The sequence below is a fragment of the Lutjanus erythropterus genome, chromosome 15 (assembly GCF_056507025.1).
Source record: "Lutjanus erythropterus isolate fLutEry1 chromosome 15, fLutEry1.hap2, whole genome shotgun sequence".
Taxonomy (NCBI): Eukaryota; Metazoa; Chordata; class Actinopteri; order Lutjaniformes; family Lutjanidae; genus Lutjanus; species Lutjanus erythropterus.
The window spans coordinates 15571657-15599548 of record NC_139331.1 but is presented as its reverse complement, the minus strand read 5'-3'; the positions used below and the strand labels follow the sequence as shown (position 1 = coordinate 15599548).

At 39.2% G+C, this 27892-nt stretch overlaps 1 protein-coding gene across 1 annotated transcript in view; it reads left to right on the top strand.

Moving 5' to 3' along the window:
• The first annotated feature begins 4903 nt into the window (after positions 1-4903).
• syndig1l (synapse differentiation inducing 1-like) overlaps positions 4904-27892 on the top strand; it is a 48458-nt gene continuing 25469 nt past the window's right edge. The window contains exons 1-2 of the mRNA XM_084738088.1: positions 4904-5301; positions 14670-15343. Coding sequence (XP_084594214.1) covers positions 14831-15343 — 513 coding nt within the window. The 5' untranslated portion in view covers positions 4904-5301; positions 14670-14830. The remainder of the gene's footprint in view (positions 5302-14669; positions 15344-27892) is intronic.

Here is a 27892-nt window from a genome sequence, read left to right as displayed (position 1 = left end):
AGACCTGGTGCCTGGCTTCCTTTGAAGTTCATTCACTTAAATGAGCTACTTGAACTATGCATTAACCCTGTGGAGGCTGTCGTGAACTTTAAATAATGGGCTTCATTTAACAGTGGGAGCATAAACCACACCTATTTAACAGTTATAGCCTATAAATCAGAATGTATTTACATTTCTACATGCATTAACATTCAACATCAACCAAATATTAAGATGTATGTTTTTATCTATCCTGCAGTGATGTCTGGCCCAGCTTTTTAAAACCACATGACAATTCTAATCATAAAAACACCAGTAAAATTGCACTAGTGTAATAATGACACTATTTTATGGAGCAGAGTCCTTCAACACAACAGTGAGAAACTGCTGCACTCTTCAGTTTTCATTTCCACACAGCGTTAATAGAATTCCCTATCAGTCCAAATCCTTTTGGAGATATCTGTGGAATTTTATTCTCTTCAATCGCACTCTTGTACAATACTGTCTCACCTTATTTGAACTCCTGAACCTGGTTAAAAAACCATCTCATGTGCACAAAAAAACTAAATATGTGCACACAGAACATGGATTTGTCAGATTAATAAATGGTTCTTTTATTCACTTCCTTTGGTGCGTGTGTGTGTGTGTGTGTGTGTGTGTGTGTGTGTGTGTGTGTGTGTGTGTGTATTTGTCTTTGTAAAATAAAAACTTAGTGAATCACATCAAACGTACAGTATGGTTTTCCAAATTCACAAAGTTTTTATTTTACTGTACCAACAGCAAGGAGACATTCAAGGCAAGAAGACAACTGGCCATGCAGTATATAGAACATACTGATCTGCGAGTGCATGTATGCATTAAATTTACAGCAACAACCTTATTAATATCTGTTAACAGGGGCAAGAGGAGATTCATGGTTAATGCTCAGGCATCAGTAGCCTAGGGACCAGAAAAATCTGCAAGCTCATTTTTATCTGCAGATTTCAAGCCCTGTGTCGGGCCGATCTCAATCTTTATGTGTCTTGTGCTACAGTGACTCTACAGGAGTGCTGTTGAGGCATTTTTGTAACTAAGATTGTCAGTATTAAACAAACTGAGCCCCATTTCCCAGAGCCTCCTTAACATTACATGCATTGTAAGTTGTACCTTAAGGTCTCTCTTAAGCTTACAGACTGTTTCCCAGAGTCTTCTTAGCTAAGGTATACCTTCTGAAAGGTATACTTTTAGAAGAGCGGTCTGAACCACTCATAAGCTGTCCCTTAGTGATGCTCTCTATTCATCCTGTCACAGTTTTAGATTTGTTAGACCAACACTATGCTTTACAAATGGACAGTGCACATCTGTGCACAGTGCATAGTGCACAGAGCCTAATGAAATATAGGATCTCTCCATACTACCAATCCAATGTGTGAAAAATTGTGGATTTTTTTAATGTAATGGAGCTGACTGAGGATATGCCTTTTCTGACTGTACCCCAAACAGACCCTGAGTGCTGAACACTGCCAGCAGAGGAGCATAGTGCTGACATAGAACACACACACACACACACACACGCACACACACTGCAATTAAACATAGATATGCTGCTACAGGTGCCTCAAGTGTGTCAACAACAAATTTGTATTATACCTTTGTTTGTATGAGAACAAAATCATTCACCTATCCTTTCAAGAAGTCTCCAACTGTAGCTTATATGTTCTGATTCATATTCTGTTTTATAATTTATAGGCTATATGTTGCGTATTTATTGGAACTAAAGTCTCGCCTTGACTCTTTAATAGATTAGTGGATGATCTTTAGTAGACATAGCTTTCTTTGTTGTACTATTAGATGAAGTAAAATGATTATGGCAACACTTGTTATGTTAAAATGTCATTTACAAGCCTTTAGAAGTGATAAATCGATGTGTGCGCTGCAGTGAATGACAGCTTACAGCTTATGATGTACCTTAGCAGCTCTTCCTTAAGTGCACACACTAAAGGATAGTCTGGGAGACACTGGGAAAAGAAGTTCTCTTTGCTAAGGTGTACCTTAGAAACCTTAGTAAAATGCTAAGGTACATCGAGACTGGGAGAAGCGGCCCTGGACAATATATTTCCTCTGACAGAAGAACAAACAACTGCACTTAAAGCTTTTGTTAATAAGAATGATGTCATACCTCCTTACAGGAGTTGGTTAAAAAATTCATTAAATCACATTTCACTGGTTGTTTGGTTGTAATTGCATCCAGAGGCATTTTGATCTTCAACTGTTGATACAGGAAATGGACTGCAATGTCAGGCTATATACATGATGAATAAATGATTCCCAAGTCTCCAGAAACCTTTCTGTGTGACGTTGATTGATAGTCATAAAATTTCCCAATAGAAAATGATCAAATATTGTCCACAGCAACACAGATATGTTTTTAGTGCATCTGTTCAATTAAGTAATATGATTTATTCAATATAGTTTGTGATGTTAGAATTGGTTTAATGGCATGTCTGGAAGTTTTAATCTAACTGAAGTCCCCAACAAGTAATAGTGCAAGGTCAAAGGGATATATTAATAATGACGAATAGAAGGATTTGAGTTGTTAATTGTGATACAAGGGATCAGTTCCACAAGGAACGTATATAATTACCAGGTAGACGGAATGGCGCAGTGTACGTTTTCATCAGCTTTTTACAGTGCTGCTACAAGAGGAGCAACAAGTGGTACTTTCGCAGGTGATGATACTTTTGATTAAATATATTCTTGTATTTGTATTCAGCGGAAGAGAGAGAGAAAAAAGTTAGCAGCTAACTGCTGAACGTGTATTGCTTTGAATGACATGTTCAAGCTGGGCAGTAGATCACCACATTCAGTCGAGATCTTGAGTTGTGTCAGTTAGTATCGATACTGGTAGCAGATATTTAATGACGATGATGATAACTTATACTGTTAGTTAATATTTATTCTGAATTTGGGGTGCCACTATACCTCAGTTGGTAGAGCATGTGCACCATGTGTTGAGGCTGCCGGTTCGATTCCCGCCTGCAGCCCATTTGCTGCATGTCATCCCCTCTCTCACTGTCCTCTTTCCTGTCATATCTGCAGCTGTCCAATCATAATAAAGGCAAAAAGTCCAAAAAAATAATCTTAAAATAAAAAACAAAAAAAAAAGATTCTGAATTTAAAAGTCAAAACTCAATTGCATCATGAGGACTATGCTGGTGGTTTGATCCACTTTGACTGATAGTGGAATGGTAATGCAAGCAAAGAACATCACATTTTGATTAACATCTTGATCAAATCTGATTGGTGCACAGTGACGTTACCTTTATCAGACAAAGCCCCACCCTCTTCACACCAGCTGGAGCAGGAAGAAGGAAAAAATACAAATACAGAATCTGTCATGCAGGTTCTAACTTTGGCAGAATGTTTTGCTCATACTAAAAAGCTGGTTGAGAAAATAGCCTTTTGGGGAATTTAAAACTAACCTTTCATTAGTTTTGCCTCTCTGGGTCTATTTTAAAACTGAGGAAAGTTAAAGTGACTAATTTGAGTGCCACTAAAATGTCAGCCAGTGCTTTCTCTGACATTATTGTCGTCCACTTGAACTAATCAAATCAGCTGGCTCACAACAGACATCACTGGTCCACTCAGAGTAATTGTAGTGGCTGTTAAAGAAAGATACTTTTGTTTCTGCTATCTGCAGCTAAAGGAAACTCATGAGAGATGACCGTCCACCCCCAAATCATAATCCCGTACACTCTGACAGCTTGTATTTGTTTATACTTTACTATCACTTGTATAACCACTTGTATAACAGTTTTATAGCTTACAGACCATCTGCTTCCGAATGTAGCCTCCACTGTAAGGTTTCAATAATTTATTTAAATAAGGAGGCCTCTGACATTATTCTGCCCAATTCTCCAACAAAGTGTACTGCTCTACTGGGTGGACTGGGGACGGTTACAACAAGGGACAGTTGCAACAAGCCTTATTCCTCAGACACATTCAGACACATGCTGGGGTGATGATACTCATACTGCATATGCTTAGTTGACCCTGTCCCCACCAGGAAGACATATGACACATTTAACACCTGCTGCTGCATTTAATTTAAAAAAATGTTTTGGCGGTATGTAAATATTTTTTTCTTATCTGCATTTTTGTCACACTATCCTGACATTGTGATATGAATTAATTAAAACTTTTTTAGTTTGAATAATTTGTTGACTGTATGTGTCCAGGTCATTGTGTCAAGCTAGCACATGATGTTCTCTCATGGCTGATAGAGTGGGGACAGTCACAACACATTGTTACACAGCATATCAAAACAGACCTCTGGGGATGCTAATGATGAATCATTAATCACTGTTAAGAACTTAACCGATTAAAAATGTATCAATGAAAATAATCAATAATTAATCAATGGTATAGAAATGGCAGTAATTGCACCTCATTTAACATTATTTTGTCTGGTGAAGCCATTTGATGAATAAGGAAGCTTAAATTTAAACTTTGTTTTGTACCTTATAAATTATTCATGATTGCTCTATTAATAAATTGCAAACATTTTTAACTACTGGTTAATGAAAATACACTGTATTTGCATCCCTACAGACCACACAACAGTATTTTTTCAAACGAGTCATTGCAGAGTATGTAAAGAGATTGTTCTCCTAAATACAAATTGCTTTTTTCAACATAGGGAAGTCACTGTGAGGTAAATAAAGTTGTATATGAATTGATGAGATAAATGCAAAAAGTGTTGCAACGGTCCCCAGTCTCCCCTATCAAGAAAAAACAGAAGACAACTACTGCAAGAGAAAATGAACCTCGTTAACACACAGGAGTAGTCCGTGAAAGTAAACGCATTCAAGGAGGGTGGACTCTGTATTCTCCCTCTGCGCGCATTGCGAAGCATATCGGACTGCTCTCCTCCTCCTCCTCTTCCTCTCCATCCGCGCCTCCCTCCTCTCTCTCCATCTCTCTCTTTCTAACACTCTCACAGAAGGTGTTTTAACTTTCCGAAGGCGAGACAACATTTCAGTCGACTCTCAAGGTAAACGGTTTATTGGGAAGGGAGCGGAGACCTTCGCGTTTTATAGAGGAGAGAGCTTACGAGAGTGTGACGGCGGCAGTGTTTTTTTCTTTCTTTCTTTTTTTTTTTTTCTTTTTGTCGAACGGAGACCTGTTCGCCATAAATGATTGGTTGTTTCTTCAAATGAGAAAGTCTTAAGAAATGTCTTTTTCCCCGGGCGACACCTTCAGCATCCCGGCCATCATGTACAGGCGGAGACAAGCGAGTGTTTACGTCCTCCAAACAATATTTGGATTGTCAAGAACTCAAAGGTAAGGGAGTATCCATCAATTAAATCTAAAACTGCGTCTTTTTTCTTGTTTTGTTTGTTTTCCAGTTTGCTTTTAATAGCGCTCGTTGTGGTCTGTTTTGAAACTGTAAAACATATCATAAAATTGGGTAATGATGTCTTTTGCGTAAAAATGAAAATATGATTGTACATTTACGCACGGTAATATCTCATTGTTTGGACTGAAAGAAGTGGAGTGTCGCAATGCAATGTGTCTGTAGTCACGGAGGATGTTGTTGATAAAGAAGTCCGCACACAGTTTCCACCTGCGACTGCTGGAGCATAAATCACCGTGTCTTTGTGTGTGTTGTGACTAAGATACGCTTTTGGCATGAAGTCATCAAGTCACTCTGTGGGCTCCGTGGCTGTAGTGGTGCGTTTTTTTCCGTATGGAGAATGGTCAGAAGACTTCACCAGAGAGTGCATTCAAGAACATTATTGTTCCTGTAAACAAAGAAAGAAAAGAAAAGATACGTAAAAGCATTGAAAAGGGTGGGTCAGTGTTTACATTCAGGATATTTTATTATAATTATCTTAATTTTTTTATTTTATGAATCCAATAAGTCATTGTCGACGGTGATAACAGGGATGATTGTTTCAGCCAAGGCTTGGGCAAAATAAGAAGACATGCACCGAGAACTTTATGCCCTCTCTTTAACACACACACACACACACACACACACACACACACACACACACACACACTTACACACACACACAGACAGTTGTGTTTCCATCACTTCAGGGAACGTGACTTTGACTTACATTCATCTCCTGAATACTTACCTTGACCCTGTCCATTACAACTACTTGCCTAACTCTAAACCTTACCCTAACCTTAACTTAACCTTACCTTAACCATAAAGTCTTCACCCTGAAATTTATCATGCACATTATGGGCACTTGTGTTTGGTCCCCAAAAGGAAGGTGAGTCCCCATAAGTGATTTATGCACACACAACATAAATAATACCTGTCCACACACACACACACACTTGTGGAAAAACATTTCTTATGGGCCAAAGCTAAAAACCACACTTCACCCTCAGAATGACTACCACATTTATTTGAAAGGGTTTCCCCTCTTTTTGGTCCCCATAATGTCAGAGATCCCCGCAACGTGAGCATGTAAACAGATCGATGTCCCCGTAATGCGATGAACACCAGGAACACACACACATACATGGAGAGAGAGAGAGAGAGAGAGAGAGCTATAATTCCCCACCTTCTCCCTCTGATCTACCCCTGGTGCCTGCAACAATTGGGACGACACAAGTGATGTCAGGTCTGAGCGCTGCTTGAACTGCAGTCCTAACAGATTGAAAAACCTTCCCTAGAAAGTGGCTGGTTTTCAGCTCACAGCTTCAGCAGTATTTTTGGAAAATCAGATGTTTCTCAGGTTTATTTCAGACGCACTCCTCTTTTACTTCACTGCAGTGTTGTCTGATTTGAAGTGTTTTGTTTGTCGCTGTGGAACTATCTATCTATCTATCTATCTATCTATCTATCTATCTATCTATCTATCTATCTATCTATTCATTGCTCTTTTTTCATACAGACTAGACCAGGGGTCCGTGCCCCTCCTCAATTAAAAATACTTAGTAGTGCCACTTAGTCGACCACAACTCTGTGACCTCTCAAGCTCTGTGATAATTATTCATTATAATTCTTTTGGTAAGGGTGAGTGTGTAATAGCCTACTTTGTTGGGTTGTTAAAAGAAAATATGTTAAGCTTAAACTAGAAAAGAGACATTTAACAAAGGTAAATATTGTAGGAATGGAAACGATTTAGTTGGTGTTCATTTTGGATGATAAAGATTTGGAATGAATCAATTATTCTTTTAGTGTAGGCTTTGTTGGGGGGGGGGGGGGGGTGCTCCAAGCAAAAAGGTTGGAAACCACTGGACTATACTACACTACCAAGCAATGTTTTCTTGACATGCCAGATTTGTGAATGGAGTTTGAAGAGACGATCAGGGTGATAACAACGTTCATGTAATATAATAAAGAAGCCAAGTTAAAGCCTGCATTATACTCCTAACTAATGTGTGCTAACTATGCTAACGATGTATCAGAAAAGTGCAACGAACAAAAGCCAGAGACAATATTGTATTAAATTGCTGTTAGCTGTAAATTCAACATCTCAATCTGACCAGACAAGGCCTCTCTTGCTCTGAGCAGCTGCCTCGGACTCACTCACTACTTTGCATCTGTGGTGTCCGCAGCCCACAAAGGTGTCCATTTGGGAGTATATCTATCTATCTTAATTCTGCTGTCTTTCCATCTGCTACCGGAGACCTTGATCAATAGGTAATGACTTAGCCACAGCCTGCCTCTCACCAACAACAGACCGCCGTAGCAACAGTGTTCATGGCTGCTACTGACAGCAGCAACCCATTGAATTATTCAAACACACATGTCTGAGATTTTCAATGGGGGATTTAATCAAGGAACTCTTTAAATCATCTGACAAAGGTGTGAAAGACACTAAGCTGAGTGATAAGAGCGTAGTTGTACAGGAGAGGAGACGAGGGTCCAGAGAAGAGAGAGACAGAGTTCTCTGCGGAAGGTTCCTTGCTGAGGGTTTAATGTTTTATCAGCTCCGCAGATAGACATGTAGACGGAGGGGACAGACTATCAGCAGTGGCTGCTGACACAGGAGTAGGATTCAGATTAATTTCAAGTGGATTATGACATTCTACACAGTCTCCTTTGATGATAATAGTTCATAAAAGGATCAGTCAACACAGTTTTAAGCCCATTACTCACTTCATCCTTTTCTGTTTGCTTAATCTGTCAGTGGACTTTCATGTGCTGAGGCCAGATGGTAAGGTTCACATGACGACTGTGGTATGGCTACTGTATCATCTGATGGTCTGCATCGGCATCTGTATATGTTTTGTCCAATATGAGGACTTACAAATCATAAAACAGATTTTTTTAATTTGTAGCTTTCAGTGCAGTGTTTAATGTATTTTGATTCCCTTTCTTAAATCAAGTTTAATATAATATTTTATAAGTTAAGGCACATATTGTTTACACCCACGTCGGATAGCCAATGTGACTATCTACAACCTAGCACCTAGTGTCCATAGCCAACAATGCTATTTGTACCCAAGGTGTAAATAGCCAATGTGACTATGTACAATGGCATGGCAGTGACAAACCATGATCTTCTCCTAAACTAAGCAGTTTTGCTGCCTAAACCTAACCAAACTGCGACTGAAGACTGAAAATAATAATTTAAACTGTAACTAACAGGTACATCTTACATGCAATTTTAAACTTTTGACAAACTGTAATTGTCCAGAGCGAAACTCAAGCCACACTGACCTGATGGAGACCTCCGCGCTTAATGCATTCATCCACTGCAGCCTCTTATGAACAATGAATTTGTCACTCTTTATTGTTAAAGGGCCGGGTGTGGAGAGCAGAATCGCAACTGTGTGCCTATTTGTACTCAGGTAGAAATATACATTGTAATTAGAATTATTAAAAATAGCAGTGAAAGTGTAATGATTCAGGCCCTGATAACATTTTGTACATTATTATTTTTTTAACTCCTGCCTTCATTGCATATTTCTGTTTGACAACAAAATTAGAGGGATCATTGCAAAAATGTGTGTTCATATTCTTTATTCTGAATATGATATTCAGTAATAAATTTGTTGGCAGATATATTGAAATTGGATTTCTTTTGCTCCCTAATGTCCACATCAGCCCAAAAACCCAGTATAATTTGGGTTCTATAGTTTGCATTCTCTGCAATGAGCTCTCATGCATTATCCTGACCTGCGATCATCAATAACTACCTGGCGTTACCTTATTATGCATATTATACGCCAGCCTCTGCTTGCAAAATGAAATTACAGAAAGATGAAGTTGTTGTTGTCGAGCACTGTGAGCAGATCAGGAAAGGCTGCGAGAGACACAGGCTGGATGAAATGGGTGGATAAACATGGCCGACAGATAAGACACATTGGTATTCTGCTGCATCTCGCCGCGCTGGCCTCCAGGCCTGGCTGATAATACCGGCTCTCGGCTTCAGGGTCAGAGGTCCGGGGTTGATTGGCAACGTGCTGACACAGGGAAATAGAGTGTGCTGACTGGAGTCTAATGGGGTTGAGGCTCACAGACGTATCAGCGTGGCTGGCATGTTAGCAATGCCACGGTCTCACTCTTCTTACCCCCGTGCACCTGGATGCTTACAGGTTGTTCACTAATCTATTAGCCCCTTGTCAGACACCTCTGGGTTCTCCCGCACAGCAATACTGCAGGCCTGTGCTTGTGCCATCTCTGTCATGCTGAATTGTCTTCCTTGCAGCAGCGTTCGCTCTGCCTCATTCGCTTTCAGCTGTACCTCCCAGCTCTTCATACCTCCTGGCCGCCGCTGTCTACCAACATGCTCAAATGCACTCAACCAGAGAATCGCATATAAGTGTGATCTCTGTCTTTCTTTCTCCCTGTCTCTTTGTTGCTCTCTCTCCAACACATCCACCCACTCACACACACGTATATTTACTCACAGCCGCACAAGCATAGAACACAAACACCCACCAACACATGCGCACACACACACACACAAACACACAGGACTGCAGTTATTTCTATGACATTCATCTCCACTGATTCTGAGGTGTCCTACATTGCTCAGCTCGCACTGAAATGGCTTATTCACACTTAAATTCCCATTAACAGAAAAAAAAGTCCTCTCTCTGCACCAGCAACACAGCAGCAGCATATTTGGAAGCATGACAACACCAAAAAGATTTCTCAGAGCATCCCTAAGTAATGACAGGAAAAGTAATCCGCTGTCAGCTTGTAGCATTTGTGCAGAGTAGGAGTGTTACAGTGGCAGAAACAGGGAAGTACTTGGAAGAATACTTATTATTGCTAAATGCATGACAGCCGCTGTATTTGCTTTCTTAAATCATGTCAGCCAGATTGAGTTCATTGATCTGATCTTTTTGCACTGGTCTACCATATTGAGGAAGAAACAAAAATGGGCATTTCTGTTTAAGACACCACCATCTGCTGTGAAAAACACTTTTGGAAGAGCAACATCCCGGTTGTGTTGTTAGGGCAACATCTCTCTGAGCTCCGCCATCAAATCTAAAACTGTGGTGCAGAAACCGGCAGAAGTAGCCTGTCCTCTTGCCAACTGTCTCACGTGATTATGCTAATCACAGCAGCATTCCAGTATTAATGCAGTGGTGATTTATTGATGATAAAATGCTATTTGGAGCCCCTTTAACTTAAGTGGCTATCCTTTGATTTGAAAAAAATGCTTTCTGACATTTTAAAAACTTGGGGACACAAGAGGGTGTGTTATGTAAAAGTTGTCTTTGACACGCAGTTGGAGCCAATAAATATGTAGATGCATTTCATGTCCACCAAATCACTTTTGATTATTCATCAGCTCCACCCAGGAGGTCGCAACTAATTTTCAGCAACAAATCATCACCCCTGGAGTTGGCAGGGGTGCAGCATTTTAAAGGGATAGTTCGGATTACTTAATGTGGGGTTGTATGAAGTACTTATTGATAGTCAACTACCAATTGGCATGTCCTCTGTTTGGAAAAGCAGAAAGGGCGACCAGCATGCAAGCTAAGCAATGCATTACTGTGGACAGGGTCTGCATCAAAAGGAACTTAAAACAGGCCAACCTCAAAAAAAAAAAATCAACAGAAGTTTAAGTGTATACTATATTTAGAATATTTTCACCATTTACCTTGGCTTCAGACAGCCTTTTCTGATGGGAAACCGCCGTCATATAAGCCAAATATGTGGCTCTCCAAACCAACCAAACTCTATGGGTGAAAACAGGAATTTTACCTTGCAGAACACAGGAATTACAGGTCTGCTACTGCCTCCATCTCTTGGTTTCTTTTTGTTATTATGTGACTTCTGGTAATCTGGTTGTCCAAAGTACTTCATACAAGCCCCACATTAAATAATCCAGACCATCTCTTTAAGGACACTTTAGCAAGTCAGATGCCAGAGACCATCCGCCCCCAGAAAAAAAGCAGTGTAATGCAGCAACAGCATCCTAAGCAGACAGCAACCTCAGCACCTGCTCATCTTTAGATTTTCATGAGAATTTGTAAGTACTCACACTTGTAGTCAGCTGATTCAAGAACTGCATGAGTGTGCGACCCCTGGAGCTATACGTGGACCAAAGGGCACAGTGGTGTGGAACAACAATGTCAGCACATTCAGGAGCAGGAGGTCCAACAGGGAGGAACCACGAAAACGTTGCTGGCTGTCCGGTGCTTACTGAGCTTCAGGAAGCCTGGGAGCGCGAGGCTTCTATTTTATTCATGTGGCAGAAAACATGAAACGTATAGCAAACAAAAACCCTGTGCTGGGGGAACCAAGGAAAAGAAAGAGGAATTTAGAGAGAATGAAAGAACTTCAGCATAAAAAGAGTAACAGAATATAGAGAGATGCCTACACTGTAAAAGAAGGACAGTTAGTACACAAGATGAAGAACACTGCAGGTTAATTTATTGCACAGTAGTAACTGTTAGCCATGTTAGCTAGCTAGCACTGTAATCCTCATTCAAACCTGACAGGAACAAAATAAACCTAACCAAAAACTCATTGGCACATCCTGAGGAAGAGGTGGATTGACCAACTTTGTACTTGTGCAATGTAGTATGATGCATTCCATTTTTTTCCATTTGCTGGCTAGGTGCACATTGTTACTAGTATTTGCTGTTCATTTATATTTATACTGACCCCCATATTGTGGGATAATCATTAACTAGCTAGCTTGCACATCTTCTTCACTCAAAATTGAGAGAAACAAAGTAAAACCAAAAACTACAAACAAAAACGTCTTCATTTGTCTTTTTGGTGAGTTTTACTTCGTTTCTGTCAAGTTTGAAGGTGACAATGCTAGCTAGCTAGCTAGCTAATATTGCTAATGGTTATAAAACACTGAGGTGTTTATCAAAATGCTGTAAAAAAAAAAAAAAACAGTAAATGCTATTTACAATATATCCCAAGTTAACAAAGATATCTGAATGAAAAATGAAAAATCACTAAATTTGTGGGTAAGGATAAAGGTATTGTTAAGTTGGCAGGAAGTAAACAGATGTGCAATTCTTAAAATGTAGTTAGACTTTTCTGTCTTGTCTGATGGAAGACTATTCTTGAGTACAGTTTCATGACATCCTATAGTATGGAGCTTAAGAAGTTGTAATGTTGGAAATAAGAAGGAGGAGATTTTAATATTTTCATCACTCTTCTGAACCACTTCTGGTAAATGAATGTATGACACAGAAAGTAAAGGTTAAGCAAAAATAATGTTCCAAATTGTATTTTCTGAATATGAATCAGCAGAGGTTTCTGACCATGATTAACCAAAAGATCAAGAAACGACGATTCATCTATGAGCCGCTGAGTGCACAAGTAATTAACCTGTGCACCAACAAGCTATTATCCCTATTCCTTCACCACAATTCTATTTTGTATTATATGTAATCTTCTTCCCTTCAATTGGAAATACCTTTAAGCATTTGGAAGTGGTGCAGTAAGCCAGCCATACACGATTAGGGTCAGGACCCCAAGAAATAATCTGCTTTTGGCTTTTCTATTTTAAATGCAGATTAATCAGACAAAGGTTAAGGGTGACAACTGAGAAGCAGAGAACTTGTTGGGTTGTTTTTTCCAGCTTGCAAACAGCTGGGAGGAAAAGAAGTTCATAATTTAGTTTTGAGACTTTTGATGGTTAAACGTAGAGTAAATTTTACAGCTGATGGAGGCCTCGCCACATGGTGCTCTCTGTGTGAGCAACACCCAGAGCAAACATTAGCATCCCACTGTACGGTTAGCATCAGTATTATAAGGACTGATTAATGGTGGTTTACATATGCAACTTCTAAAGGCAGGAACCATATTTGTTATGATTGTGCATTTCTGCTTTATATTATGGTGAAATGTCAGAACATTTGCAGCCTCCAGGAAAGCAGACCTTATTTTTGAACTATTTTTGATCATTTTATTTTAGAAAAGGGAAATGGACGCAAGCAAATACTGGCCATAGAGATGGAAATCATTTAAGTATCTGGATACCTACCCAGGAAAGTGGAACATTTAGTCATACTCAGATAATATATATAGATGATTAAAGTAAGAAAAGAAAAGAATAAAATACATTATATACATTATGGTGTGCATTTTTTTGAATTTGCATCAGGTTGACTGAAAATAGCAGCAGCAAGATGGTGATGATAATAAGGTCGACATCTTCACATAAAAAGTTGGACATCTGGGAAACAACTTTTACTCCATTTGAGTCTGCCACCTGTCTTCCTGCCGGGCTCTTGTATGTTGCATCCTGTCGACTCGGAACAATCCAAACCCCACACTTCCTTTTCTGCTGCCTACAAGTTCATTTCTGTCATAGGTGATACACGTTTCAGCAATAAAACTGAAAAATAACAGATTAAGAAATGTATCAAAAAAATTTTAAAAAATGTAATGAAATGAGAAGTTTTTAGGGTTCACAAATTCAGATAAAACTCATGTCCAGTATGAAAAACTATATTCAAATTCATTAAGTTCAATTCAGATATAAACGAAATCCAGCCTGAATGGAATTGATGCAGTAGTAATTAAATTTCTCAATTGTGTTTTCAGTTGCTGAAAAGATCCCAGCCTGTCATAAAAATGTGGCAGACTTCGCCATCTTATGTAATTCTTCATCATTAATCATTACAATGCAGTTACAAGTTAGTATGAAATAATATTCTTTAAGCTCTGCCAACTGTGTTTTTGATGCTCGTCTTCAACCTTTATCATATATTCACACAGTAAAAACAATTTGCAACCAATGTCAAACTAATTTCAGCTTAAATGTCAGCCATAAATTTGCACAGAGGTGGAAGATTACAGCTGTCTGAGCTTTATGGGTGTACGAGAGCTCAACTGATTCATATCAGGAAGTGAGGCTGATGACACCTTGATGACACTTGATAAGACCCCAACAACGGAGCAATAACAATTAAATTATATTATAGTAGATGGCAATGCTTTGATGTATTGCTGTCACTACTCTGGTGTGTGTATGTGTGTGTGTGCGTGTGTGTGAGTCTGCTACTTTATGTGTCAAAAGCGAGGAAGCAAATGAAACTTAATTGAATCCTTGCAGGGTGCAGCTCTTGACAAGCAGGATGCTGTAAAAGTTGTTGCTGCTGAGGGAACGACAGCTAAACTTTGATCTGACGTGAGCGAGTGTTTAGTAAACTTTTACCTGCTGGTGGATGTCTAATAAAGTTTTTCCTTGAAATTCTATATAAATGCTACAAACTCCCCCTTTCTCTGTTGCTGTTTGTTTCCTCTCTAGATCTCAGAGTGCCGAGTGCTGAATGCCATTAACACCTTTCCTGACATCCACGTACGCCACTGAGGAGCACATCCCATCTTATTGTCACGTTCCCATCGTCTTGCAAGAGCAAACGTCACTGAGAAGCTCCACACACTCACGTTTGTTTGACCCCTGTTGCTATGGAGAATCTCAGTGAGCTCCAAAACCCTTTGTTGGACAAAAACAGTAAGCACATGGTCAACGGTTATGGGGGTGACTTCCCTAATAACCAGTACCAGGAAAACATTATTAATTACTTTGCTGGAGGAGGTGGTGGAGGTGGAGGTGAGGGTGGTGGAGGAAAGGTGAGTAATGGCACCGTAGTTAGCGGAGGTAGCTACAATTCCAACGGGAAGATGAAATCCCAGCAGCTTTTGGACGCCACCTCTCTGCATCTGGCGGTGGAGGCGTTCTACAGGCCCAACTTCATCCTGTACAAGGAGGACAGCGGCAGCATCAAAGCTAAGGAATACAAAAGTGAGTGCTGCGAGACCACTTTCACGGAGAAGAAGGCGAAGGAGGCGTCCAACACGGCAGGGGCGGACACCCCCGGCACAGAGGATCCCCAGGCGAAGCTGCTGGAGGACAGTGAACACATCAAGATCCAAACTGTTTCCTATGAGGTGGAGGAGGAGGAGTATGTGGAGTATGAGGTAAGATGGAAAATGCATGAGTAGAGTAAAGGATGAAACATCAAAGTTTGTGTTGTATCAGAAAGGGTTTTTGAGAGGTGTGGAAATTTCTGGTTTCTACACTAAGATGTGTTGTGATGCAAACGTGGAAGATTCTGCATCAATACAGTGACATAGCATAAGACTACACCAAATTATAACCTGCTAACTGACTGTCAAATAAAGTTTTAAAGCTTCACTCTCTTGCATTGAATTGTAAGCCAACATTAAGCTATTTTTACCAATTAACCTTCCTTTTTTTTTAATCTGTACACTTTTACCTTAAAACAACAACGTACCATAATGGTAGGAAATGAAAGAGTGAATAAAATTTATTACAATAGTAATGGAAAATATTTGATTGCCCCCCCCCTCCCCAGTTTAAAATTTATGCTATTTGAAATTGAAAAAGATTAAAAATGAACTCTTTTCAAAAATTCATTTTTCTAAATGTTACCCACAGGCCACATTGTACCATTGTGGAAAAGCCGATAGGAATTAATGTGTCAAAGCGGAGGCATATTTCAGCAAACTTTGCATCATTTATGAAACCAAATGCTCATAACCCTCTTCAAAACAAGACAGTGAGTCACATTTCAGTGTTTGATCGTTTGTTTTACATTTAAAAGTTTATTTTCGGTTTCAGTGTGTGTTTTTTTCCTGACATACAGTATGTTACAACCAGTTGCCGTGTTGTTGCTCGCTGCATGTGAGTTCAGTACATAAAAAAATTAAAAATTAAACTTTACTTTGACAAATTAAAACACTCTCCTTTAAATTATCATACCATAATTGAGGTTGTGCTGTGTGAGTGCAAAGGGCCGGAAATAGGTGTGTTACCTAGAGGCAACATACCATAAAGGGTTAATACAAAGGTTGGGCAATGTCTGTCCGTTTCCACAGTGAAACATCACAACAGACGGTGATTATGTTCCTGGATCTAAGAGAGTCTTCGTCTCTTGGCACAACATGCCTGTAACTTTGTTGTGTTTAGTAAGAAATTAACAAACACGACATGAAGATGTGATGCAATGAACTGCTTATTTTCCAGATGTTAATAACAGAAATTAGGCAGCAATTCTATGGCAACTCTGACTGGACGCAGTGCCTCAAATACAGAAGGCTTTTAAATCACAATGTTACGATGGTAGAGGTCTGAACAGGCAGTGACAGTGACATGTCAGCCATCATGATGGACATCGGTGCAACGCAAATTAATACAATGAATTTAAGGAAACAGTTTTCACCCTGAGCTAATGTCTGCAACCATAAAGAATTCACCAAGCCCAGCTAATCAGCCAAGTCTCAGTCCAACTCTGAGAGAGGGAAGAGAAACGCTCAGTCTGTGGCAGCTTTCATAGCTAATGAGTTGAGGCGAATCACACACACATGAGTAAAGCTTTTTATTATAGACCGTTGTAGTCTGATTTTTAAAAGCACTTTCTAATTAAAAAGGGAGATCAGATTCATCTGACAGCTTGTTGATGAAAAACACAGTAAATAAGAAAGTTGAGGAGGAGAGACATTGATTCACAGAATAACAGATCTTTTAGGTCTAAAAAAATTAAGCTAATGTGCAATCTTTCTAATGGCCAACAGGGAGTGACTTTGATGATTGCATTAAAGATAATATGGATGGAGTCTTATGAGAAAATGACCCTGCTTCCCATGACCATGACCGTGATGATCTTTTTTTTTTAAATTATGGTCCTATTTAGAATAAAATAGATGCTCCATTTACAAAACACTAAGATGGCATCCCCCATAATAGTGCCAAACTCAAGGCTTCAAAACAGTAATTCACAACGAATGGGTGATGTCATGGCGGCTCTGTGCACTTATTCTACTATATGTTTACATCCCTATGAGGGGTTGATCATATTTGCTTGTGCCATCATTCAAAAGAGTGTGAAGACCGTGAAGGATGCTAAAACTCTCCAAAGATATAGATACAGATGAATATGTTTTAGTTTAGTGAAAGATTTTAAGGCTGATGAGGTACATTTCTTTGGGGGTCACGGAGAGACTTGTGGAGTCTTCAGTGTTTTCAGTGAAAGGCTCATATCATTCTTTCCTACCTGTGGTAAGTTTGTGTGGAATGAGAGAAAGAGTGAGCGTGCTTGTACCCCTGTGGTGTTTGTACACTTGTATTATCACATGCTGGGCTCGACGCCTGGATCAGACTGACATTTTACTAACCACAAATCCCATTTGATCCACTGACCTTGGCCTCAATTCCCAACTCTAAAATTCATCGTTAGATAATAATAAATCACCCATGCCTCCCTCACCCTGGGATATTAGGTGCTACAGTATTACAGCATTAGCCACAGTATTTTCACTCTCCACTGGCACGGCCAATAGCACAAAGCACTCCAAAGGATTTAGGGGATTGGACGGGCGGAATAGGGTGTTGAGTTCGACCAGTGTCCTGCAAGACCTAATGGACTGACTGCCACACGCCCCTGAGTCCACTAGAATTAACCTGGATTGCTGTGATAAACATGTAGCCGCTGAAATGCAACGTGACATGGGTACATATAGCTTGGGGGCTCACTCTGCAGAGCAGAGACAGTGCATTTCACATTATGAATAAAGAAACAGGCAAAAGAACACGGTTCTTCACTAACTTCAATCAGAGAAAGAGATGAGAAAAAAAATGGATGTGCAGATGCCAAAGAGCGAATAATCTGCAAATCTTCTTTATTTCCATTGTGCTTCTTTCCAAGTAAAGTTGGGCGGATGCTCACAAAAAGAGAACAGATGATTTAGACACAATGTTATACACCAACTGGAGGCTTCTCTCAGTTGTTCAAAGGTTAAATGAACACATTACCATATTGTTCATATTTTTCCACGCTTCCTGTTCGCAAATGAACAAGCACATAAAAAAAGCATCATCAGGCCCCACAGCCAGTATCGAGATATGGAGAGGAGAATACACAGTGGGACTTATTATGTAGCCTCCCAGCAGTCGACCGTCAACACCACAAAGTGCAGGGTATCTTCATCGCCCTGTCCACAGTCTGACACAATGTAAAGACTTCACACAAGAAAGCCCTTCCTCTGACACGCTCTAGAGTTGTTCCAAGTGTTCAGCGCTTAACAAGGCACCACAGTACGAGATGTGTTTATTATGTAACTTGAGCATGTTAATCTCCCAACCATTTTTATTAGTCATTATTTATTTACTCTTGTTTCTCTCCTAAGGGGTTGTATCTAACATGTTGAGGGCAAAATGTAGTTTTGTGGGTTTGTCTGGAAATAATGTTAATTAGCTTAAAGGTGCCCTGTGGAGTTTTCTTGTAAACAAACGGATTGCGTCTATCCTTGAGCTCTAACAATCCTGTTGGATGTATTTCCTTTCTTATTAAAACAATTAAAAAGCATATTTTCTGAAAATTGTAAGTGTGTGATTACTAGGTACATGTTTGTTAGCTTGCAGTCTTGTCCTTCACTGCTTTTGTCGGGGCATTGCTGCATTTCTTTGCACACCATTGCCACCTATGGTTTATTAGCAGAGTAGCGTGAAAGTCATGGCAGGAATGTATTGTGTTACTGATGATAGGAGTGCACAATATCACAAAATTTGGTTTGGATCTGATCCCAGGTCAAGGATACAGATATCAATACTTTTTATTGCTTTAAGCAGCTACTATCTACTATCTATCTACTATAATTAAACGTCTTTATTAAGAAGAAGTGAAATGTGTCACAAGTCACTAGAAATCGTCTATCAATTCATGTTTTCCTAAAACACAATATATAGACTATATATATATATGTATAAATTCTCTTAATCTGCCCCCTGCCTGTATTTCCTTATTTTTCTCATTATTTTTGCTGTGTTCGGGTAAATTATGGTAAATAAAGGAATGTCATGTAAATGAGCACCGTGTACATGCACAGAACTGCAGCAGAGATGCAAATATTGCAGCACTAAGAAAGATGAGCCCTCGACATCATTTAATGTGATGGATACATTTTTTGGTGTCAGTTCTATTGACGCTGGTAACGATCCTCAAATCCTTGACAGTTTGGGGATTGATCTGTCCACCGCTAGTGAATGACACAGAAAAACAGGGACACATTTGAAGTAACATTGCTTTATATTCCCGCTAGTTGTCAAAAACTCCACAGGGTACCTTCAAAGGCACATTCTGAAAGTGCAATTTGACGGCAGCTGTTGAAAAAATAGTCACTCCTGTGTTTGCTCCATTCTGAATTTTAGTCTCTGAGCTTTTTATGTTTGGACATTAGGTGACAGCTAAATGTGAGATTTACATTCATTTTGATGCTGGTTTTTAGCTGATAATGGCCCAGCTGCTTAGATTAAAGAGGACTATAACTTCAGTTATGATAGAGTTGTGAAGAGGGAGGACTTATTTTAGGAGCCTCTGGATTGGCAAGTAAAAGTCACATTAATTTTTTTTTTCATAGGCAATGACTCTTAGTGAAAGCACCTCTACAGCTCATATGGTTAAAACATCAGCACAAAAGTTTGAAAACAGTGCCATAAAATTACAGGTTCTTTGATAAAAATGTAGAAGGCACAAGCCTTTGTACATAGTGGTCATGGGTATTGTAGTATTTAGAGCTGTGAGCCATGACCAGAATTCTGTGAATAATTACAGCTGTTCAAGTTTTGTTTTTAAATTTAATTTGATTTAATATAATTTAATTTAATATAATTTAATTTACATCAGTTCATTCATGTAAATGCCAAGTGTAAAGTGGGAATTCATCAGAATGAGTGTATATTTACATGTTAATGTTTAATTACCATATTAGCTCATGTGTAATGTTTTAGATAAATGAAAAAAGCTAAATAACTGAAACTCTATTTCAGTTCAGTTATACTACTATCTTTTTTTCTTTTTATGAGGGAAGTACAAAGAAGAAGAAAGGTAGTGGAGGCTTCCTCTGAAGAGATTGGGATTGGGGGTGCGACAAAAGGATGGGACATGATAGCTTTATATCCAGGCAATTTTCTGCTGCAGTCTAAACTGTTCAGTTCTTCATAGTTACACAGCAGTTGTGTGTGTGTGTGTGTGTGTGTGTGTGTGTGTGTGTGTGTGTGTGTGTGTGTGTGTGTGTATAGGTTGATGGAGGAATTTTAGAAAGCTCTCTCTTTGAAGAAAATGACTTCTCATGTTTTTATTTTGATGATGGGTACCAAATGATAGTGGTGTGACTTGGTGTCACATTATGGCACTTTCAGCTTGAGAGCAATGATACATGAGAGGGCAACATTTGCTACTATTATTGGTGTGATGTATCAGAAAATGGGATGGGCAATTAGGAATTAGCCAATTCAGTAAACAACCAGTTCACCTCTCGGGCCAGAGCTGCCCCTAACTTTAAGCTTCACATGTGGACAACTGAAAACTATATATACAGCATTTTTTTAAAAAACAAAATCAATTCATGAAATTCCAGTGATTAGTAGGTTTGCATGTGTTGGTGATGTATATCTACATCCATTTTTTGCTGGAGGGTCAAAAACAACAGCAACAACCACAAAAACGACAATAACAATAACTTAGTGTTTATTTTAAACAAGTTACAGAGCATACAATTACATACATTTTTTAAAAGGAAATATGAACTGTTAATAAGATAAGGTGAAAGAATAAATCAATAAAAGAAACTGTAAAATCATGAAAAAGCTAGTCTAAAATATTGAGTTTTTAAAAGTGACTCGAAAGAAGACAAAGTGTTTGCTTCCCTGATCTCCTCCGACAGGTCATTCCACCACTGAGTGGCTCAGTCAGCAAAGGCTTCGTCACCTTAAGTGTGAAGGTTTAACCAAGAAATGGCCAGGAACGACCTACCAGAGGATCTCATGTTGCACTCAGGCTCTTGGGGTGTCAGGAGGTCAGCAATATATCTGGAGCCAACCCTCCATGAGCCTTAAAAATTATCTTTAAAATTTTAAAATCTACTCTGAGACAGACTTAGAGTCAATGAAGTTATTTTAAAATCGGTGTTTGTCCTGGTTATGAGTCAGGCTATGGCATATTTAATCAGCTGAATTTTATTGAGGTTTTGTTTTGTGAGGGAAGAAAAGAGTGTATTGCAGTAATCTAACTTGAATGACATGAATGCATGAATCTGTTTTTAGTACATAAAAATTACCTAATTTTTGAGATTCTTCTGAGCTGGGAGATCCGTGATTGAAGGGCAGACTTGATATGCTTGTGAAACTGAGGCGATTATAAAGATAATACACAGATTTCTGCAGAAGCTAGTAATGTGTGATGAGAGGGATCCAGAATGGGAAAACAAAAATAGTAAGGGCCCATGAACCGAACCTTGCGGAACTCCATATTTTAGCAGTAAATAGAGAAAGATAGCAAGATTGAATGGTATCTGTTTTTTCATGCTTTCATACCTTCCTGACATTTCACTGGGGTTTATGGTGTATGACAGTATTTGTGTAAAATGGCTCACTCGTGACTCACTTTTGGTAGGCTACCTCTACTTTGTTTTCCACTGTAGATAACACTCCCTCAACATAGATGGCGCTGGTCATCATAGCGATGCTGTTCCCACAGTTGGGATGTAACGCACACGCAGGAACTTTGGTCTTGAGAAGCTGCACCCTTTATTCACTGATGAACTCAAACTTGGACCGTATATTTACTCCCACACTTAACAGCTTTACTGTTCACCTGTTCTTCTGCTCAGCGCACGTTTGCTGTCAGTCTCGGCCACTCGCTCTCTCACACTCACTCTGACCGATCCATGGTCTGCAGTGTTTGATGGCTAACCCTTATCATCGGGACTAAACCTACAATACTCCGACCTCTGGTGATGCGTGCAGTGCACTACAAGACATCATCCTAATACAGTATCTCTGTGTCACTTTAATAGAAAAAGGAATGTCTGTTTTTGACAGACCCTGGAATAATGTAGCACCTCAGCACTGGCCCAGCCTAGGCGGTAATGTAGCTTATTAGTTGTGCCACTCTTCAATAGGAGTCTACAAATATGTATGACCTTTTGAATAAACTGTGTGAACTTATTGTCCCAAGAGAGACTGAGCTAATTGCTTGCTAACTGACAGTTAGCCATCACACTTTTTTTGTGTGGCCTATAGGGACGTCTTTCTGTGATTGAGCTTCTGCTCCTTTATTTACACTTCACAACTCAACCATGTCTTTAAATGTTTTCAACCCCTTTCTATCGTGTCTGTTTCTCTTTATATGCAGCTGAGCTGTATTGATTTAATTAAGGAATCAGCAAGGTGTTGTGGCTTTTGTCTGATTCAGCATACAAAAGTGTTCGGCAAGAAAAGACTTTGTGTCCCTAAAAATTATGCTTTTCACCAATCATAATGCTTGAGTCTTGTACTGATGTCTAATCCATAGTCATCGTAATCCTGATTTGTGGAATGACACAGCCGTTACAAATGCATATTATACATGTTATCTGCAAAGTTTTCATCAGCATTTTTTAAGAAGACGAGACAAAAATAATGATGATGCCAGACAGAAGATTATGGACTGCAGCTTTCTTTGAGATTAGCAAACTTTTCTTAATATAAACAAAGCACGTCCCTCACAAGTTGATACAGCAGCAAATATATTAATACATGGTACAATATGTAATCTGCTATACTAGAATGATTACAGTGATCAAAGTTATTATTGTCAGCTTCACTAGACTTGGCTTGAGGAAATGACAGAAGGATTTTTAGAGGTACAGACTGTTATGGCAGACAGCCACTGCTCATGGTGTTGCATACAATATGGGAAACTGTAAAATAATAAGCTTTAAATCCTCCCCAATTCATAAAAGGTCTTTAACTCCAGGCGGTACAAGATGTGCTCGTTTTGCCATCCCCGTAACTTGCAAATATTAAAACCCTAGTGTTTTCAGAACTCATTGCAAAAAAAAAATTAAAACAGAGGAACTACTGCAGAGGAATACAGAGTTCTGTGTTTTATTTTTAAATGGATTTACAAAATACAGCACTAATTCTCCAGCTGTCAAACAGCATAAGTACATTATAGATAGCCTCTGGGAGGAGCAGTAAAGCAGAGGAGACATTTTATCAAGGAGATTTAAATTACATTTCTTTTTGTTTAAATTTCCTTACCTGTCAAAATTGAAATGCATTATAAGAAACTCCTGGCTGTTAATGATATTACTTAGCAAAATTAACAATCCTCTTGTGATCTGAACCTCTCATTCATTTTAGAGTTCAGCAATGGCTGCTGATGATTATTCAAGCATCAAAAACATCTAATTATCATTTCTTGGTAAGATTCACTGAAAGTGTATTCTCTTTGTTAAAAGGCTTTTTATATCTTACATCTCAACATAACAGTTCCTTTTATTAGCTTTTTAGCTGTATTACTATTAAATCATAGGAGATTTATCTGTTTTTTCTATCCTATCAAGTAACACCACTTTTAGTCCTTCTCTTCCTCCCTTTTCATTAACTTTTATGTATTCTTTTTGAGCAGAATATTGGAAAACAACGGTACAGTTTGGAAGCAGAACTTATAGTAAACAGTGTGCCCATGATAATAAGCACTAGCCCTGCTGAAGTGCCTCAAAAGCTAGGCATACACTGTGTGATTTTGAGCTGTCCCAGACGAAAGATGATCAATGTGAAAGAAATGTGACGATATCTTTTGGCTTGGATTCAAAACAGTGGTCCTACATTGCACTGTGAGAAAAGTCAAAATTCAGGCAGTATCAGACATTTAAGACCAACCAACTAACAGTGTGACTGCTGCTATGACCTACATCTGCCAACCAACCAATTGAAATTTAGTGAAAAAAGACAGATCATATCAGTAGACTGTAGACTTTTTTGACTGTAGACTGTCATTTCAACTACATACAGCAGGTACATAGTGAAACAAAACAGTGCTCCTCAGGGACAAAGGTGCTGCATAGAACTACAAGAGATTATACAGAACCAACAAAGATTATACAAAACCTAACCAGACTACAAAACAAACATACACAGAACACACAGGACTAGACTGAACAAGGCTACATGAAGTGCATTTATGTGCAACCATGTCAGATGTTTGGTTGGTCCCAGTATGTACCCATGGTCAGGAACACACACTTGGCCTTAAGGTGTACAGACAAGGCAAGACTGTGAAAAAACATTACTGGACAGTGCCAAAAAACTGTGCATAGTACAGATAGTAGATGATAGTAGGTAAGTAGACGCTATAATGCATGAACAAATATTTATATATGCCAATTTAGCATACATAGAATACTACAAAAATACTTAACTTTCAAGCTCTCTTTGCCAAATTGGCATCCCAAGTTAGCATCCTTTCCCTCACCACACCACACAGTTTACATACATCAAACTTGATGTCGTATCAAAGTTTATTAGATCCCTGTTTCACAGTGTGGCTTGCAATAAAGTTATAAGGTTGCAAAGTCTGTAAGCTCTGGGTGACTCTCTCTCAGCTGAAAGTTTGTGGCTGTGCACTCTGTCTTCCCTGTAGCAGATTAAAGCAAAGAGAGTTTTTGCCTTCAGAGTCCGACAAGCCTAACACAGAGCTAAAGTCTTTCGATGTTAGAGGCCTCTGTGCTGGACAACCAAGAAAATCTCATCTGTCTCCCCTTATCAGCTCCAGCCTTAACAAGAGTACAGTAAGAACTGGAGGTCTGCCAAGTGGACCCCCCTCTATCTCTGCCTCCCTGCTAGTCTGGCTGCTCACTGGCAGGTGAGATCATGTCCACACTTAGCAAGCTACATTTAAAAAGGATTCTCTGCTTTAGATTTCAGCGCAAATACTATAGGGTCTGCCTGCTCACATCCCTGCTGTAAACACTAATTGTGATTTCCAATATAGCAGATCACCCAAGAGAAGCAAACCTGTGTGTATATTTATGCCATCTGGAGATTTCTCAAGCACGAAACAGTGATGTGATCAATGTTGTCAGTGCTGCAGTCCCAAATTACTGATGGTTAACAGGTAGCATTTATGAGCCATAGACAAATTACTGTTTTACTCTGTATTCATTCAGTTGTCTGACAACAGAATCAGAAAAATGTCAACAACAACAAGTAAAATTGTGTGCATTGCTTTACAATGAAAGTAATTGTGGGTAGTAGGAGGTAATACCACTGAGGTTTTCTTTGTCAAAACAAGGAAGAAGTATAAATTCAGACATTTTTTTGTTTTGACAGAAAACTCGATGACCTGAATATGCTGGTGTTACAGTGTTTTTTTTCTGTTATCTGGCTTAGATGGACAGATGTAGCAACACAATCTGGCTGAGTGGAGACAGCATACTGCTGCTCCTTGTTAAACCATAATAAGCTGGGAGGCTCGTCACCGGACCTGTGGGTCAGGACTTGTGTCAGGTAGTTCTTCCATATTCTCTATGTGGACACACCTGGCAACGGTAGTACATCAACAACAAGTATAGTTCCAGGAAGAAATTAATGGTTGAACAAGACAGGCCAAGGTCTAGGCTACTAGCAGCCTGCAGGCTGCAGGCAGATACCGCCTATATTTCTATGACACACAAAAGGCTACCCACAAATCTGGTTGGCATGTGTGTTTATGATAAATAATACTAAAGTTCATATCTCTGAGCAACTTTGAGACATCTAATCCATAGACCATATGATCTCAACCAATCTGGTGTCAGTTATATCTTTTAAAACACCTATTTGCCACGATCGGTCAGGATTATACCCCCTGCCGTTCGCTCAGTCAAGCCTCATGTTAGGGTTGGGTGATGTCTACCAAAGTAGCATGTGATGATATTCACAGTGAAACATTGTGATGGATGATGAAGTTGTTGGGTCTAAAAGGGTGTTTGTCTCTGCACCACATGTCCAACTTAAATGTTAAAAGAATTTTATGTACACAACATGGAGACGCGGTGCAATGAACAGCAGCAAAACCTTTTTTATTATTTTCTATCCCACATGTCAAACACAGAACTTAGGCAACAACTCTATGGCAACAGAGAGGGGACACACTTACTTAACTACAGAGGGATTTTAGCTCATGGTAGGCCACAGAAGAAAAAGCTTCACATTTTCTCTTTAAAAGCTAAAAATATATAAAGTTTATTTTAAAATCACCAAATGGTGTGTTTGTTGTGCAACAGATTCATTGCTGTGATAAAGAATACAGCATGAAGAAGCACTACAGTTCAATCATGGCTTGTTTTCTTTAGGGCTTGTAGGAACAGAGAAGAAAAGTTTAATGAAACCATTAAAGTGAAAGAAAAGGGATGCCCACTACTAGTTTAGTCCATATAGTAATATACTGTATCTATTAACATTATACAATTATATGATTGACAATGTATTTTGTGTGGGTAACAAACTCCCAGTGACTTTTGTATGAGGCCCACTTGCTACTGAAGTTGAATAGTTCTGGTCTAGGCATTAGTTTAAACCACTCATCCCTGTGAATAGTGGCAGTATCCTCAGTTTGAGGAGTTAAATGGGGTTAATGACCCAGCAGGAATTGATTTACCTTGATCTAAACCAGATCCCATTAATGCACTACCTCACTAGTGTCTGGGTTTGCAGACCACAGATTTTTCAACATCAAGACATTTTGGTAGTATCACTCCTTAAATACATCTGCAATCAATGATGGGAATGCTAGGAGCATTTTAATAACAGTCCTAGAGTTTCACTTAAAATTACACATTAATCTATCACGAGGGGTGGGAAATGATCCTTGAGCTGCCACTCAGTCAAAATTCAACAGAAGAAGATGAACAACTCATGCAACTTTATTTATAGTGTATCTATTCTTGTCACAGTTTCCTGCCAGACAGCAGTGGGTTGGGACTAAGTTGTTACCCCCAAGTGAAGGAATTCAAAAAAATGGAGCTTGAGTTTGACAGGTGGGTTGGTTCAGCATCAGCAGTAATAACATCTACTCTACTCCTCAACCCCTACCTGTGGTCACATGTTTTGGGTAGTGACCAAAACAATGATTTACAGGGTAAGTAACTCAGACATCAGGAGTGAGCTTGGAGTGGGGCCACTGCTTGTTTGTATTGAAACCAGTGGAGGTGGTTTTGGCATCTGAACTGGCAGGGGACCCTGCCAGACCCAGAATACTTAGGCGAGATAATTTATCTCTTCTGTCTTGGGAATGCTCCGGGATCCCCCTTGGGAAGCTGGAAAATGTTGCTGGGGACTGGGGCATCTGGACTACCTTGCTTAGCTGGCTGCCATTGCAACTCGGTCCCAAATTAGCAGCAGAAAATGGATAAATGGGATTGCTGCAGCTATACTAATATATGCTGTCTTTTTTTGCACTTAACCTTACTTAAATATGCAGTCGTATAGTAGTAGACCCATTAGGAAACTCTAGAAAGGAAAGAAAATAGCTTAATCTCAATTAGCTAACTGCTGTACCATAACTACAAATGCACACATACACAGTAACCACATCTGTAAACATGAGTGCCATTGCATTTAGACTGCACCAGTTAAACACCTCCCCTCCACTAAATTATGGAGATATAAGTCCTTAATTAGTCTTGGTGACTGTAGTACTTTGT